Source organism: Bos grunniens, chromosome 10 (assembly GCF_055505025.1).
Source record: "Bos grunniens cultivar Pamir isolate PY7600 chromosome 10, Bosgru_T2T1.0, whole genome shotgun sequence".
NCBI classification, from domain to species: domain Eukaryota; kingdom Metazoa; phylum Chordata; class Mammalia; order Artiodactyla; family Bovidae; genus Bos; species Bos grunniens.
In genome coordinates this window covers 43477524-43490254 of record NC_141174.1, presented here as the reverse complement: position 1 = coordinate 43490254, position 12731 = coordinate 43477524, and the positions used below count along the sequence as shown (strand labels likewise).

The window sequence follows — 12731 nt, the reverse complement described above, 5'->3', positions numbered from 1 at the left end:
ATCTTTGACTTTGGTCTTATTTGATCTCACATGTATGTTCTTCTGTTGATTTTTCAATCTTATTATATTCATTAGTTTTGCTTTTATAATAAATATTTTATTTTGCATACTCTCCTAGCTTGAAATGAAAGCTATAGTTAATATTATCTGTACAACTTAAAAATCATTGTATCTCCCTAATTTCAATATAAAGGGAAGTAGAAGAAAAGCAATTTATAATAATATGTGTATTTCAATATGTAAGTACTGGAGCAGATTGCACTAGATGAAGCAGAAGGTAGTGAAATGCTTGTACCTGTACATAGAATCACTATGAATGTAATAACTGTGAAAGCTGGTTACAGTGTAGTATTATATTGGCGATTCAGGTACCCAAGTGGTATTGGCATTGGTGACATCATTTTCCAAAATGGTGAAAAACTCTTAAAGTTCTGAATGAAAGAGATGAATTGTTGCATTCTAGAAAATTTGGGATTCATTAATACTGTGGGAAAATACATTGTGTTTACTTATTATTTATTTCTAGTTTTAGATATATTCAGTGGGACCTTTGAAAGTCAGCCAACATGTGACAGTTGTTTGCCATACTGGATTGTTCCCGGCATTGCTGGACCTCTAGTATCCCTGACACTTGCCCTTTAAATGAAGGTTAAGTATTCATCCCATCCTTCCTCCCAAGTAATCCCTAAAATGCCTCCATATAGCCAAAGGACCCATCAGGCAGTATGTGTGCGGAATGAATGCAGATTGATTTATTACTATGTAAGAAGGGGACGACAGAGGATGAGATGGCTGGATGGTATCACCGACTCGATGGACATGAGTTTGAGTGAACTTGAGGAGTTGGTGATGGACAGGGAGGCCTGGTGTGCTTAACGATTCATGGGGTTGCAAAGAGTCGGACACGACTGAGTGACTGAACTGAACTGAAGACATATTTTAAAATGCATATTTGGGGGAAAGACTTATTTCATTGTAAAAGCAGGTTAATATGAAATTTTGGTCATCCATTACTATCTTTGTTAGTATGGCCAGTTTAGATTTTGCTCTGCCTCTGTAGAACAGGCGTCTTTCTTTTTTACCTTATCCACTCCAGTACTCTTGCCTGGAAAATCCCATGGATGGAGGAGCCTGGTAGGCTGCAGTCCATGGGTTCACGAAGAGTCGGACACGACTGAGCGACTTCACTTTCCCTTTTCACTTACGTGCATTGGAGAAAGAAATGGCGACCCATTCAAGTGTTCTTGCCTGGAGAATCCCAGGGACGGCGGAGCCTGGTGGGCTGCCGTCTATGGAGTTGCACAGAGTCAGACACGACTGAAGCGACTTAGCAGCAGCAGCAGCCTTTAGTGTAGGACATTATTATTGTAGATTCTTTGCCTAGTGAATATGATGTTAATTCACATCCAGCTGGTACATATTCCCTAGGAAAAATTCTTCATTGAAGAACAATAACCTCTTTTGATTTTAGTACTTTTAGTGGGATAATGGAATATTTTGGGTTCCGGTGACTACAGCAAGGTATGAATAAGAGAATGGGAGGAAAAAGAAAAGAATATCAGAAACTCAAGAGTGAAAATGTTGTGTCACAAAAAGGCATATAAACCGCCCCCCCCATAAAATCCACAAGAGCATATGGTTGTTTTTCTTATTTTTCACGTAGGTTACATTATGAATTATTTGTATTCTTACAGATTGAACAGCTATAAGAAATTCTTTCCTGTCTAGTGACAAATGCCTGTTTTGGACATAAGCATCTCACCTAGTCACCCAGTATTAACATCTATTCCTGGTTACTCTTTCTGTTTGTTATTTCTGTGTTATGAAATCTACTAAAAAACAGAATAATTTAAGCACAAACATGTTCTTTTGGGGACATTTTTTAACCAGCCCTTTTAGATTTCCTAACACCTCTATGTGTGATGCATTCTGTTCCTTTCTGGTATAAATAACCTCTCTGAGCTCTGTCGACATCCTTCTCAACACATACGCCTTTCCCCTCTTCCTAGATAATACTTGTTCATAGCAGACTGGGATACACTAATCAACCTGACACTCCTCTCTTATAATTTATTTCCCCTCAACTCAAACAGTATTCACTTTTTGAGACAAATTCATGCGCCAGTCATGTTTCTTGTGTAAATTTAAGGTGTTGTCTATCTTCCCTTCCATACAACCTTCGTATTCTACCTGTTGCCTTTCCTGTGGATACATATAACATCATTGAATAGTCTTTCTGGATTTGGGAACTTTCTTCTCCCTTGGATTCGAGCATTTCTGATACTTTAAAAATCTTTCTTTCCCTACATATTCCTGTTATGCTCTTTCCCCAACAGATATTTCAGTATTTCCTATTCAAGACAATACACACACCCACCCACTCCCTAGACTGTGACGTTAGTTTTTTTCAGATACCTTGTGTATCTTGTATTCAGGATTTCAGTTACAGGGCATACTTACTTTATAGATGCTTAGTGAGACACATACTCTATTGATAATACTGTTAGACTCTCTTTTCCTTATTGTCATTAAATGTAAATTGTGCCTTTTCTGAAAGAACATACATGCAAATCCCTGTACAAGGATTGAAAATACTTATTTTCAAGTTCTGAGCACATTTACAAAAGAAAATTATGATAGATTTATTTTAAATTTTTACCAGTTAAAGAGGGTAATGTATTTACTTTATTTATGTTTATATTTGCGAGCTAATTTTATTGCTGCAGCTCCTCCGGTGAAAACAGTTTGTTGCTAGTTTTACATTCTAGACAAGCTTTCTCTACCTCTTACCTCTTCTATTTTTTTTTTTTTTTTTACTAGCTATGTTCAGAGAATTCAAACTAATTTTATTACCCTAGGTAAAAATTTAATAAGAAAGAAAAATCTGCTTCCAAAGTTCAAATAAAAATTACTTTTGTGTGATCTGTAGTTTCAGATTAACTATATCACAACCTTTTAAAGAGATAATTGAGAAATGACTTATTAATAAAGATAGAAGGGGAAAGAAGTCATGTCATAATATATAAATGGAGATGTTACATTCACCTGTGTTTTGTTTAGATGTCCCTGGTAGATTTGGGAAAGAAGCTTTTAGAAGCGGCACGAGCAGGTCAAGATGATGAAGTTCGTATTTTGATGGCTAATGGAGCTCCTTTTACTACAGACTGGGTAAAGAATGATTTTAACATTGTGGGTTTTTTTTTCTTTCTTCTTGTTCTCACTTTTTGTTTTTCCAGTTAAAAGTTTAGTCAGTATTGTGTTTATAAATGGTGAAAAGTAATTTTTTTCTTTGCAAATTTGTTTGCAGTTTTAGACTTACAGCTTTTTTTTATATAGTTTTTTAAAAAAAATATTGGACAACCTTATCTAAATATTCTGTCCAACCATGGATTTTTCCTTAAATTATGCATTTCAGTAATGTAGGATGAATGTAAAAGGTAGCTGCTTGAGATTTAATTTAAAGGCCTTATAAATAGCATAGATAGAATTTATAATTCAGAAAAAACAAATTTGGTGTTAATGTTATAATTGATTCTAAAAAGTAAAAATGTTTGCATTTCAATTGATACTTGTGAAACTATTACAAACATGACCCAGAAGGAAGAAAGATATGGGAAGGAGTTCTTAGTAATTATAGAAGGCAATTGTGAAGAAGATAAAAACCTTAACTATTCAATTCTGCAGGTAAATCAAAAGGGATGTTCTTGGTAGTATGGAGGGTTAAGAATCTGGATTAATTCTCCCACTGGTAATGACTAAAAATTCCAGAGTTTTGATTTTGTTGTTTTTAGCTTACTTGTTCCATGTTCTTTTTTATTTTTTATTCAGAACAAATTTTTTTATTATGGAAAATTTCAAACACATTAACCCCTGCATACCCTTCAAAAATTATCAAATCAGATGAGTCTTGTTTTCTCTGTAGTCCCATTTACTTTCTTTGTTTTGTATTATTTTAAAGTAAATTTCAGGAACCATTTTGTTTCATCCATAGATTTCAGCACCTGTCTTTAAAAGATAAAGATTTTTTGACTGAATATTAAAAAAAAAAAAATTGTTAGTCCACCAATGAGTTAGACAGGGATTATCAACCTGAAAAACCAGGCGAAGGCCAGAGCCAGAGAAATTTCACACTTAGAACATTTACCGACTCAGTATGTCTATTTGCTTGTTGGTTTTCCCACCTCCCTGGCATAGGTGACTTTAGAGGAAGACCTGAGACTGCTCACACAGAGAAGTCTTATAGAGATACTTTCCCCATAATACTGGAATCCCAGAGAGATGTACCTTCATGGTAAGGGTAAACCAGAAATACCCTTCCTTCTCCTGCCTGCCCTTGCCCCTGTTGGATACTGCAAGACAAATCAACCGGCCTGATCTAAGTATCAAATGGAGAGAGGAAAATTTTTGTTGATGTGAATTTGGAGTCAAACATTTGTGGCCTTAACTAATAAATACTTATATATTCTGCAAAACCATGAAGTGAAAAATGAATTTAAAGTGATCTTTGGACTAGAAGTTTCCCCAGGTCTCTGACATGAGCAAATGAATATCCTTTTTGGAGGGACCTACTTCATCCCAGACTTTATATCCACAAATGAAATTCCACGAAAAATGAATGTTCAGAAATAATTGAAGACACAGGGACACAAAGCAACTTGGATAATAACCCACTGGAACAACTGATAGCATTAAGCAGACTTATAAGGACTGTAGATAAAATTTTAACAACAGATGAGGAGCAGCTGAAGAGAAAATTAGTAAATAAAAATCATCCACAGTGCAGCACAGAGAAGAATAGAAAATATGAATGATGTCAGGAGTCCTGAAGGCTAGTGTGTGAGAAAGTCTAACATATATCTGATCATAAATCTACAAGGAGAGTGAGAATAGGGATGAAATTATTTTTAAAAGATAATGGTTTAGATTTCCCAAGACTGGTGAAAGATGGTAGCTCACAGATTCAAGTAACCCAGTAAATCTCCAGCAGGATCAATAAAAACAATCAGTACACATCTAGACACATCATTGTGATCCTGTAGTACATCAAGACAAAAAAAAAAAGCCTTCGAAACACCAATGAGGTATCGCCTCACACCTGTTAGAATGGCTGTCATCAAAAAAATCTTCACATAAATATTGGCTAGAATGTGGAGAAAAGGAAATTCTTGTGCACTGTTGATGGGGAAGTAAACTGGTGCAGTCACTATGGAAAATGGTGTGGAGGTTCCACAAAGAATTAAAAATAGAACTATCTAGCAGTTCCACTAGTATCATACTGCTAGTGTGATCTAGCAGTTCCACTCCTGGGTATCTTATCTGGAAAAAATGAAAACTCTCAATTTGAAGAGCTGCATGTACCCCAATGTTCATAGCAGTGCTATTTGTAATAGCCAAGATATAAAAGAAATCTGAGTGTCTACCAACACAAAAATGGATACAGAAGATGTGGAATATTACTCAGCTATAAAAGAATGAGATTCTGCCATTTGTAGCAATGTAAGTTAGAGAAAGACAAATACTGTATGATCCCACTTGTTTGTGGAATCTATAAATATATATAGCAAAATAGAAACTGGACTCACAGATATAGAAAACAAACTAGTAGGGAGAGAGAAGCCAGGAGGGACAAAATAGGATATAGGATTAAGAGATACAAACTATGTATAAAATAGATATGCAACAAAGATATATTGTATAACACAGGGAATTGTAGCCATTATTTTATAATAACTTTTAATGAAGTATAATCTATAGAAATACTGAATGACTAGGCTATATACCTGAAACTAATATAATACTGTAAATCAGTTATACTTCCATTAAAAAAAAAAACCTTGAAAAAACACCCAAAAACCTTAAGAAAAATTGTCAATAATACGTAGAAATTCCCATGACAGTAATGACAAAGGAGATAGGGCAAATAGCTTGATATGGTACTTTACTAAAGTGAAAGTTTAAATGATCAATAAACATGAAAAGATGCTCAGGTACATTAAAATTGGGCAAATGCAAAGTAAAATCATGAAATACTATTGCATATTCACCAGATTAGCAAAAACAAAATTAAGTCTGGCAGTACCAGCTATTGGTGAGGAGATTCATATATTGATACAAACATTTTGGAGGACAATTTGGCAGTACCTTGTAAGTCTGAATATGTACCTGCCCTAAGGAATAGCTATTGAACTTCAAAGAATATTCCCAAAGGAAACTCTTGTTAATAAACTTGAGACATGTATAAGACTATTTTTAGTAGCAGCATTATTCATAATAACAAAAAACTAAAAATTTTAATGTTCAGAATAGATTGGTTAAATTAATTGTGGCTTATTCACTTGGTAGAAAGTTACAAAGCATAGAAAATAAGTGAACCACACTTAAATTCATCAACATGGGTGAATCTTAGGATGTTATGCAAAAGAAGGCAAGTCTCAGGGAAATACATGAAATGTGATTCTATTTAAGTAAAGCTCAGCAGGCAGAACCAAAGTATATTACTTAGAGATATATAGTAATAATAAGAAAAGCAAAGTAAAACAATGTTTATCCCAACTTCAGGGATTAAGGAAGGGTTTTTTAGGGAGTGGCATGTAGAAAGATTTTAAATTTTGGTAATGTTTTATTTCTAGACTGTGATGGTGTTTACCTTATTTTTTCCCTTTAAACTACATATATGTATGAATATATATATGTATTTTTTGTATCATCAACCAAAAAGGTAAGGTCTCAAGAAGAAAAAATAAACCTTATAGCATACTAAGTAGAGCTCATGGCTGCTAAATGGGCTGCTGAGATACTTATTAAATATTAGAATATAAGAGTATAGAAAGGGCCAGTTTAAGAAACAGAATAGAATATGGAGAAAGAAAGGACTGTTTAAGAATCTTCTTTGATCTGCTGGAATGACCATCCCTTAAAAATACAAGGCTTTTAATAGTACTAAAATAAGTATTCCAAGGGTAAGTGATTTCCATTTTTACCATGTATTAAGAGCACATGCCTAGCTTTGTATTATGACTCTTGCTGTGTGACTTCAGGCATATTAATAACCTCTTTGTGCTTAGTTTCTTTTACTGCCAAATGAGGATAGTAATAGTACCTATGTTATAAGGAGATTAAATGAGATAATAAGTGTAAAGGCCTTAGAATAGTGCTTGCTATGGAAACAGAAGCCTTAGTTGCTATTATTACTGTAGTGGTGTTAGCAAATCACGTGTTCTAGTGAACTATCTTGGTTCTTTAAAATGAATGCCTTGATAATCATAGAGTTGTAGGGACTTTCTGTGCTTCTAAATGCTTGGGATATAATATAATTCTAATTTTGACCTGTTAAAAATTAAACCTCTGATAAAGCTCTTCTTCACATATTAGTATGTATTTCCCCTGTATGAATGTTGTGTTAATGTAGTGACTGGGCCACATGGAATCAATTTCAGGAGAACTGGGCTCTGTTTTGGTTCTTTTTTAAAAAATTTTTATTGGCACATATAGTTGGTGATGGACAGGGAGGCCTGGCGTGCTACAGTTCATGGCGTCGCAAAGAGCCGGACATGACTGAGCGACTGAACTGAACTGAACTGAATAGTTGATTTACAGTGTTGTGTTAGTTTCTGCTGTGAATTTTGGATCTGTCTTAACTCACCTTTGGCAATGCACCTCAGATTAGATTTTTCCCTTGAAAAATGACTGTATGAACTCCTTTAAAAAGATTACTGAGGTGCTGTAATTCCTATGAAAGAGTTTAATGTAAAAATATACACTAACATTTATTTGATATGAGTTTCATAGATGAAAAGAAGTTTTGTGTGAGTAGTATAGGGAAAACATCCTAGTACTCAAAAATTTCTCAAACTCTAATTTCTGATGAAATTAATTTTGTTTAGACTATTTATCTGATAAAAAAATACAGCACGTTTGAATTAAATAAAATATTGACTTTTCTTCCTCACTGAGAAACGAATGGGACTTCTTGAAGGTTCCTTTGAAGAGACTGTGATCAGCAAAAATTACTCCTTTTCAGTTTTGAGTTACTGTTGTTAACATTTGATAAAAAGATAATCTGCTTGCTCTGTGGACACAATATATAAAATAGAAGGTAGAAATAGAATTATATTTAAAAATGACTATACGTGTGGGTTTTTTTTTTTTTCTTGTGGTGTAGCTGGGAACTTCTCCACTTCATCTGGCAGCACAGTATGGACATTATTCCACCACAGAAGTACTACTCCGAGCTGGTGTAAGTAGAGATGCCAGAACCAAAGTGGACCGAACGCCATTGCATATGGCCGCCTCTGAGGGCCACGCCAGCATAGTGGAAGTTTTGCTTAAGGTATGTGTTCTCTTTTTCTACTCTGCTTTTGAAAGTCAGCCCACAAAGGTTTATAAAACCATAGTGGTTTTGTAAGAGGGAGAAGGGAACTAGTTTTGTTACTGGCCAGGGTCCTTGGACTCCTTAATCAATAGAAGTTAGTAAGAGACCAGACAAGAAATTCAGGCAGGAAAGAAAAAAATAAAAAGAAATTCAGGCAGGGCTTTTTAGGGACTTGTGCTTCAGCATGAGGGAGTGAAAATAGGTAACAGGTTCTCTTGCTCATTCTTTGAGGAGGGAGAAGCTGGTCCCTTAAATAGGGTGAGGGTAGGGGCCAGTCCAGCCATTAGGTAGGAGGGGTTGCTTGAGTGGACTGCCCTCCCCCTTGGTGGAGCTGTGTATAGTACCCAGCTTTTGCTCCTAACACCTCAGAAGTGGCAGTTGGGATTTTGGTCGTTTTGTATTTAATGTTCATAATTTGCCCCAATCACACATGCAGTTATTTTTAGTCCCCATGGTTTCTCTGTATTCTGTTGCTAGAGGAGATATTTGTCCAGGTGTAGGCACTGCAGCAAAGGGTCTCAGGTCCCAGCCTGTCTCAGTTTGATTGAATGTCTGCCTTTTCTATGCCTGTTATCTCACTTTTTGTGTGTAACCATTCATTTAAATGAAAATTATCTTAAAGTTTTATTTTGTGGGGGGAAAAATTTTGTATGTATGTTTTTAGTTAAGTCAGACAGTTTATTTCTTAGATCTTGGTCTTTGCTATCAGCGACCCATAACTTTGTCTTACTCAACACATTTTAAATGTACATTGAAGGGAATGTTAGTTTGGATAATTAACAAACTAGTATGGACAGGGCTTTTTCTTTAATCATCTAAATGCCAAAGAGAAAATTCTGAAACAGAGAGTGTTAGATGTAGATATTCTTTTTTTTTTTTTTTAGATGTAGATATTCTTAATCTTTTTTATTCTAGCCTCTAGATCAACTTATCTAAAAAATATACAGTGTAAGCCATAAATACAAATCATATGTAATTCTAGATTTTCTATTAGCTACATTTAAAAAGTAAAAAAAAGTTTTTCATATTATATTTTATTTAATTCAGTATGTATAAAAAATTATTTCAATATGAATCAGTATAAAATTATTACTGAGATGTTTTACATCCTTTTTTTGGTGTGATGTCTTTGAATTCCTGTGTATTTATATACACAACATCTGTATTCAGACTACATATGTCTAGTGACTACCATTATGAATAGTGTACCTCTAGAAAGATCCCTATTAATTCATTATATTGCACTGGTTTTGAAAGCAAAGGATATTTTTGTGTAAATAAGGGGCTGGAGGGTTTTGGAGGAAGCCATATGGTTTTCCTTCACTCCTTATGCCATTTAGCCCTTCATGCTCATGACTGGGTGGCTGAAACAATAATTGCTGTATTCCTGAGAAATTAGAAAGAAGGCAGTTGGGAAAGCCAGCATGATAGGAAACTGACTAAGTAACAAATGTATGGTGATTCTGGGAACATGGATTATTCAGCACACAGAAATAAGAGTTGATCATGTTAGTAACAAATTCTTGGTTTAAAGCACAATGGTTAGTATTTTCATATCAGGACTTTTTTATATTTCATATTTTAGAAATTTCTTATTTTGAAATATTTTTATAGCATGGTGCTGATGTTAATGCAAAGGACATGTTGAAGATGACAGCTTTACATTGGGCCACGGAACACAATCATCAAGAGGTGGTGGAACTTTTAATCAAATATGGTGCTGATGTACACACGCAAAGTAAATTTTGTAAAACTGCATTTGATATTTCAATAGACAATGGAAATGAAGATTTAGCAGAGATACTACAGGTAACTTTTGGCTTTAACTTAAAATAGAAAATAATAAAGATCTCTGTCATATGAATGATTTAACTATTTAGCTTATAGGTTTTTTTTTTAAATTTATTTTTTAATTGAAGTATAGTTGCTTTACAGAATTTTGTTGTTTTCTGTCCAACCTCAACATGAATCAGCCATAGGTATACATATATCCCTTCCCTTTTGAGCCTCCTTCCCATCTCCCTCCCCATCCCATCCCTCTGGGTTGACACAGAGCCCCTGTTTGAGTTTCCTGAGCCATACAGCAAATTCCCATTGGGAATCTATTTTACATATGGTAATGTAAGTTTCCATGTTACTCTTTCCATACATCTCACCCTCTCTTCCCCTCTCCCCATGTCCGTAAGTCTATTCTCTATGTCTGTTTCTCCATTGCTGCCCAGTAAATAAATTCTTCAGAACCATTTTTTTAGATTCCATATATGTGTGTTAGAATACGATATTTATCTTTCTCTTTCTGACTCACTTCACTCTGTATAATAGGTTCTAGGTTCATCCACCTTATCAGAACTGACTCAAATGTGTTCCTTTTTATGGCTGAGTGATATTCCATTGTGTATATGTACCACAACTTCTTTATCCATTCATCTGTCGATGGGCATCTAGCTTGCTTCCATGTTCTAGCTATTGAAAATAATGTTGCAATGTACAACAGGATAGATTTTTCTTTTTCGACCCTGGTTTCCTCAGGGTATTATTTAGCTTATAGTTTTTCATTTTGGACATTATTTTGGACAGACCTATTCCTCTTTCACTTCCTTTTTGTTCATTACTGTTTATTTTCCTAATTATAAGACCATAGTCTTTGCATGTAACATTAGAAGATTAGATAAACTGATGAGTTTCGGTGTTTTTAAGGTTCTGAATTCCCTTCTAGACATTTTATTCTATTAATTATTTTATTGCATGTTTGGATACCATATCATTTTTCAACTCTGTTGTCCTCCCACTGAAGTTTTTTTTAAGTAACCATAATAATGTCCCCTTGGTGAGTAATGGTAGTCTTCATCATTCTGATCGGTTTATTTTTTCACCATCCTCAAAAAAGTCTGTTTATGAACACAGTTATTTATGGCTTTTGGACAAGTTTTCCTAATAACCAGCATTACGTCTCTTTTCTTTAGCTAGACAATATTGATGTAAATTATCTTCTTTACTTATTGCTTCTTGTTCTTCTTCCCAGTAGAACTCTTCTGTAAGACCCTATGAGTCTATTGAACTTCACCTAGTTACTTAAAATATGTTGTATATTCAGGGAAATAAACACATGCTGTGCTTCTTTCAATTTTTTTTTCTTCTGACTGCAGTTTGGGGCCTAGAATTGAGGATGGAGAACAATTGGGAAGGATGTGCTTTATATAGGTAGTGTTATATATTGCCAAACATAGTAGAGAATATAATTTTGATTTAAATAATTTGTTTTCTCTAACTACAGGGCAGCAGAATATCTTTCAGTTGTAATACATACATGTGTGTGTATATATATATATATATTTTTTTTTTTTTCCTTTCCCCTCCGCACAGCTTGTAAGATCTTAGTTCCCTAGCCAAGAGCTGAACCTACACCCTTAGCATTGAAAGCACAGAGTCCTAAACACTGGCCCACCAGGGAGTTCCCTCAACTGTGTTCTGTAAAAGTCTCTCAGATACTAATTTCTCCTCACATGGGATTTTTGCTGCTTTATCTAATCAGGAAACTTAGGATATAAATCCATACCTATGATTTACTTCTGTACTTTCAATAGACCATAAACAAAGCTTTCCATTTGTATTATATAATTCTTGGATTACAGAATGTTCCTTTATATTTGTGTTTGTATGATATTAAAAGTCTGTGCTGTATGTTCTGATTGTAATTCTGAAAAACAGCTCTGGTAATTTGTTGCCTAGATTGCTATGCAGAACCAAATCAACACAAACCCAGAGAGTCCCGACACTGTGACGATACATGCTGCAACACCGCAGTTTATCATTGGACCTGGAGGGGTGGTGAACCTAACAGGTCTGGTATCTTCAGAAAATTCATCCAAGGCAACAGGTATTGAGATGCATATAGGATAGCTATTGGGATTTTATGCTTTAGTAGGTATACATCCTTTTAAGAAAGGACTGTTGGAGAATAAGGGTAAGATTATATTAGCCACCTTGGTTTTCTTTCTTATAATTGGCAAAAATCAAACTTTTATGAGAAAAATAATCTAAAGAAAGGTGATACTGCAAAACATACTTACAATATGACCTTTCAAAAGCTAATGCTATCCAAGCTTGTTTTCCCAAAACTAATATTATCTAAGCTTCATTTAACAGTTGAATAAAGTAAAGTAGTTTGTCAGAAAAATGCCCTAGATTAAATTCCTTAAAGATTCAAACCTGTTTTCTCCTTTCTTGTAGATGAAACGGGTGTGTCTGCTGTTCAGTTTGGAAACTCCTCTACATCAGTATTAGCTACGTTAGCTGCCTTAGCTGAAGCATCTGCTCCACTGTCCAATTCTTCCGAAACTCCAGGTTAGAAAAATAAGTC

The 12731-nt window shown here is 34.6% G+C and overlaps 1 protein-coding gene across 36 annotated transcripts in view; it reads left to right on the top strand.

The window, feature by feature from the left end:
* The window catches only part of GABPB1 (GA binding protein transcription factor subunit beta 1), a 72377-nt gene that overhangs the window by 37278 nt on the left and 22368 nt on the right, over positions 1-12731 (top strand). For 15 of the 36 annotated variants that reach the window (XM_086320894.1, XM_086320869.1, XM_086320870.1 and 12 more), the window contains exons 2-6: positions 3061-3168; positions 8162-8329; positions 9986-10180; positions 12101-12212; positions 12602-12715. In XM_086320894.1, the coding sequence (XP_086177020.1) occupies positions 3061-3168; positions 8162-8329; positions 9986-10180; positions 12101-12212; positions 12602-12715 (697 nt within the window). Of the gene's footprint in view, positions 1-526; positions 649-3060; positions 3169-8161; positions 8330-9985; positions 10181-12100; positions 12249-12601; positions 12716-12731 lie in introns of all 36 variants that reach the window. The other 21 variants (XM_086320880.1, XM_086320868.1, XM_086320874.1 and 18 more) reach the window with 5 other exon arrangements.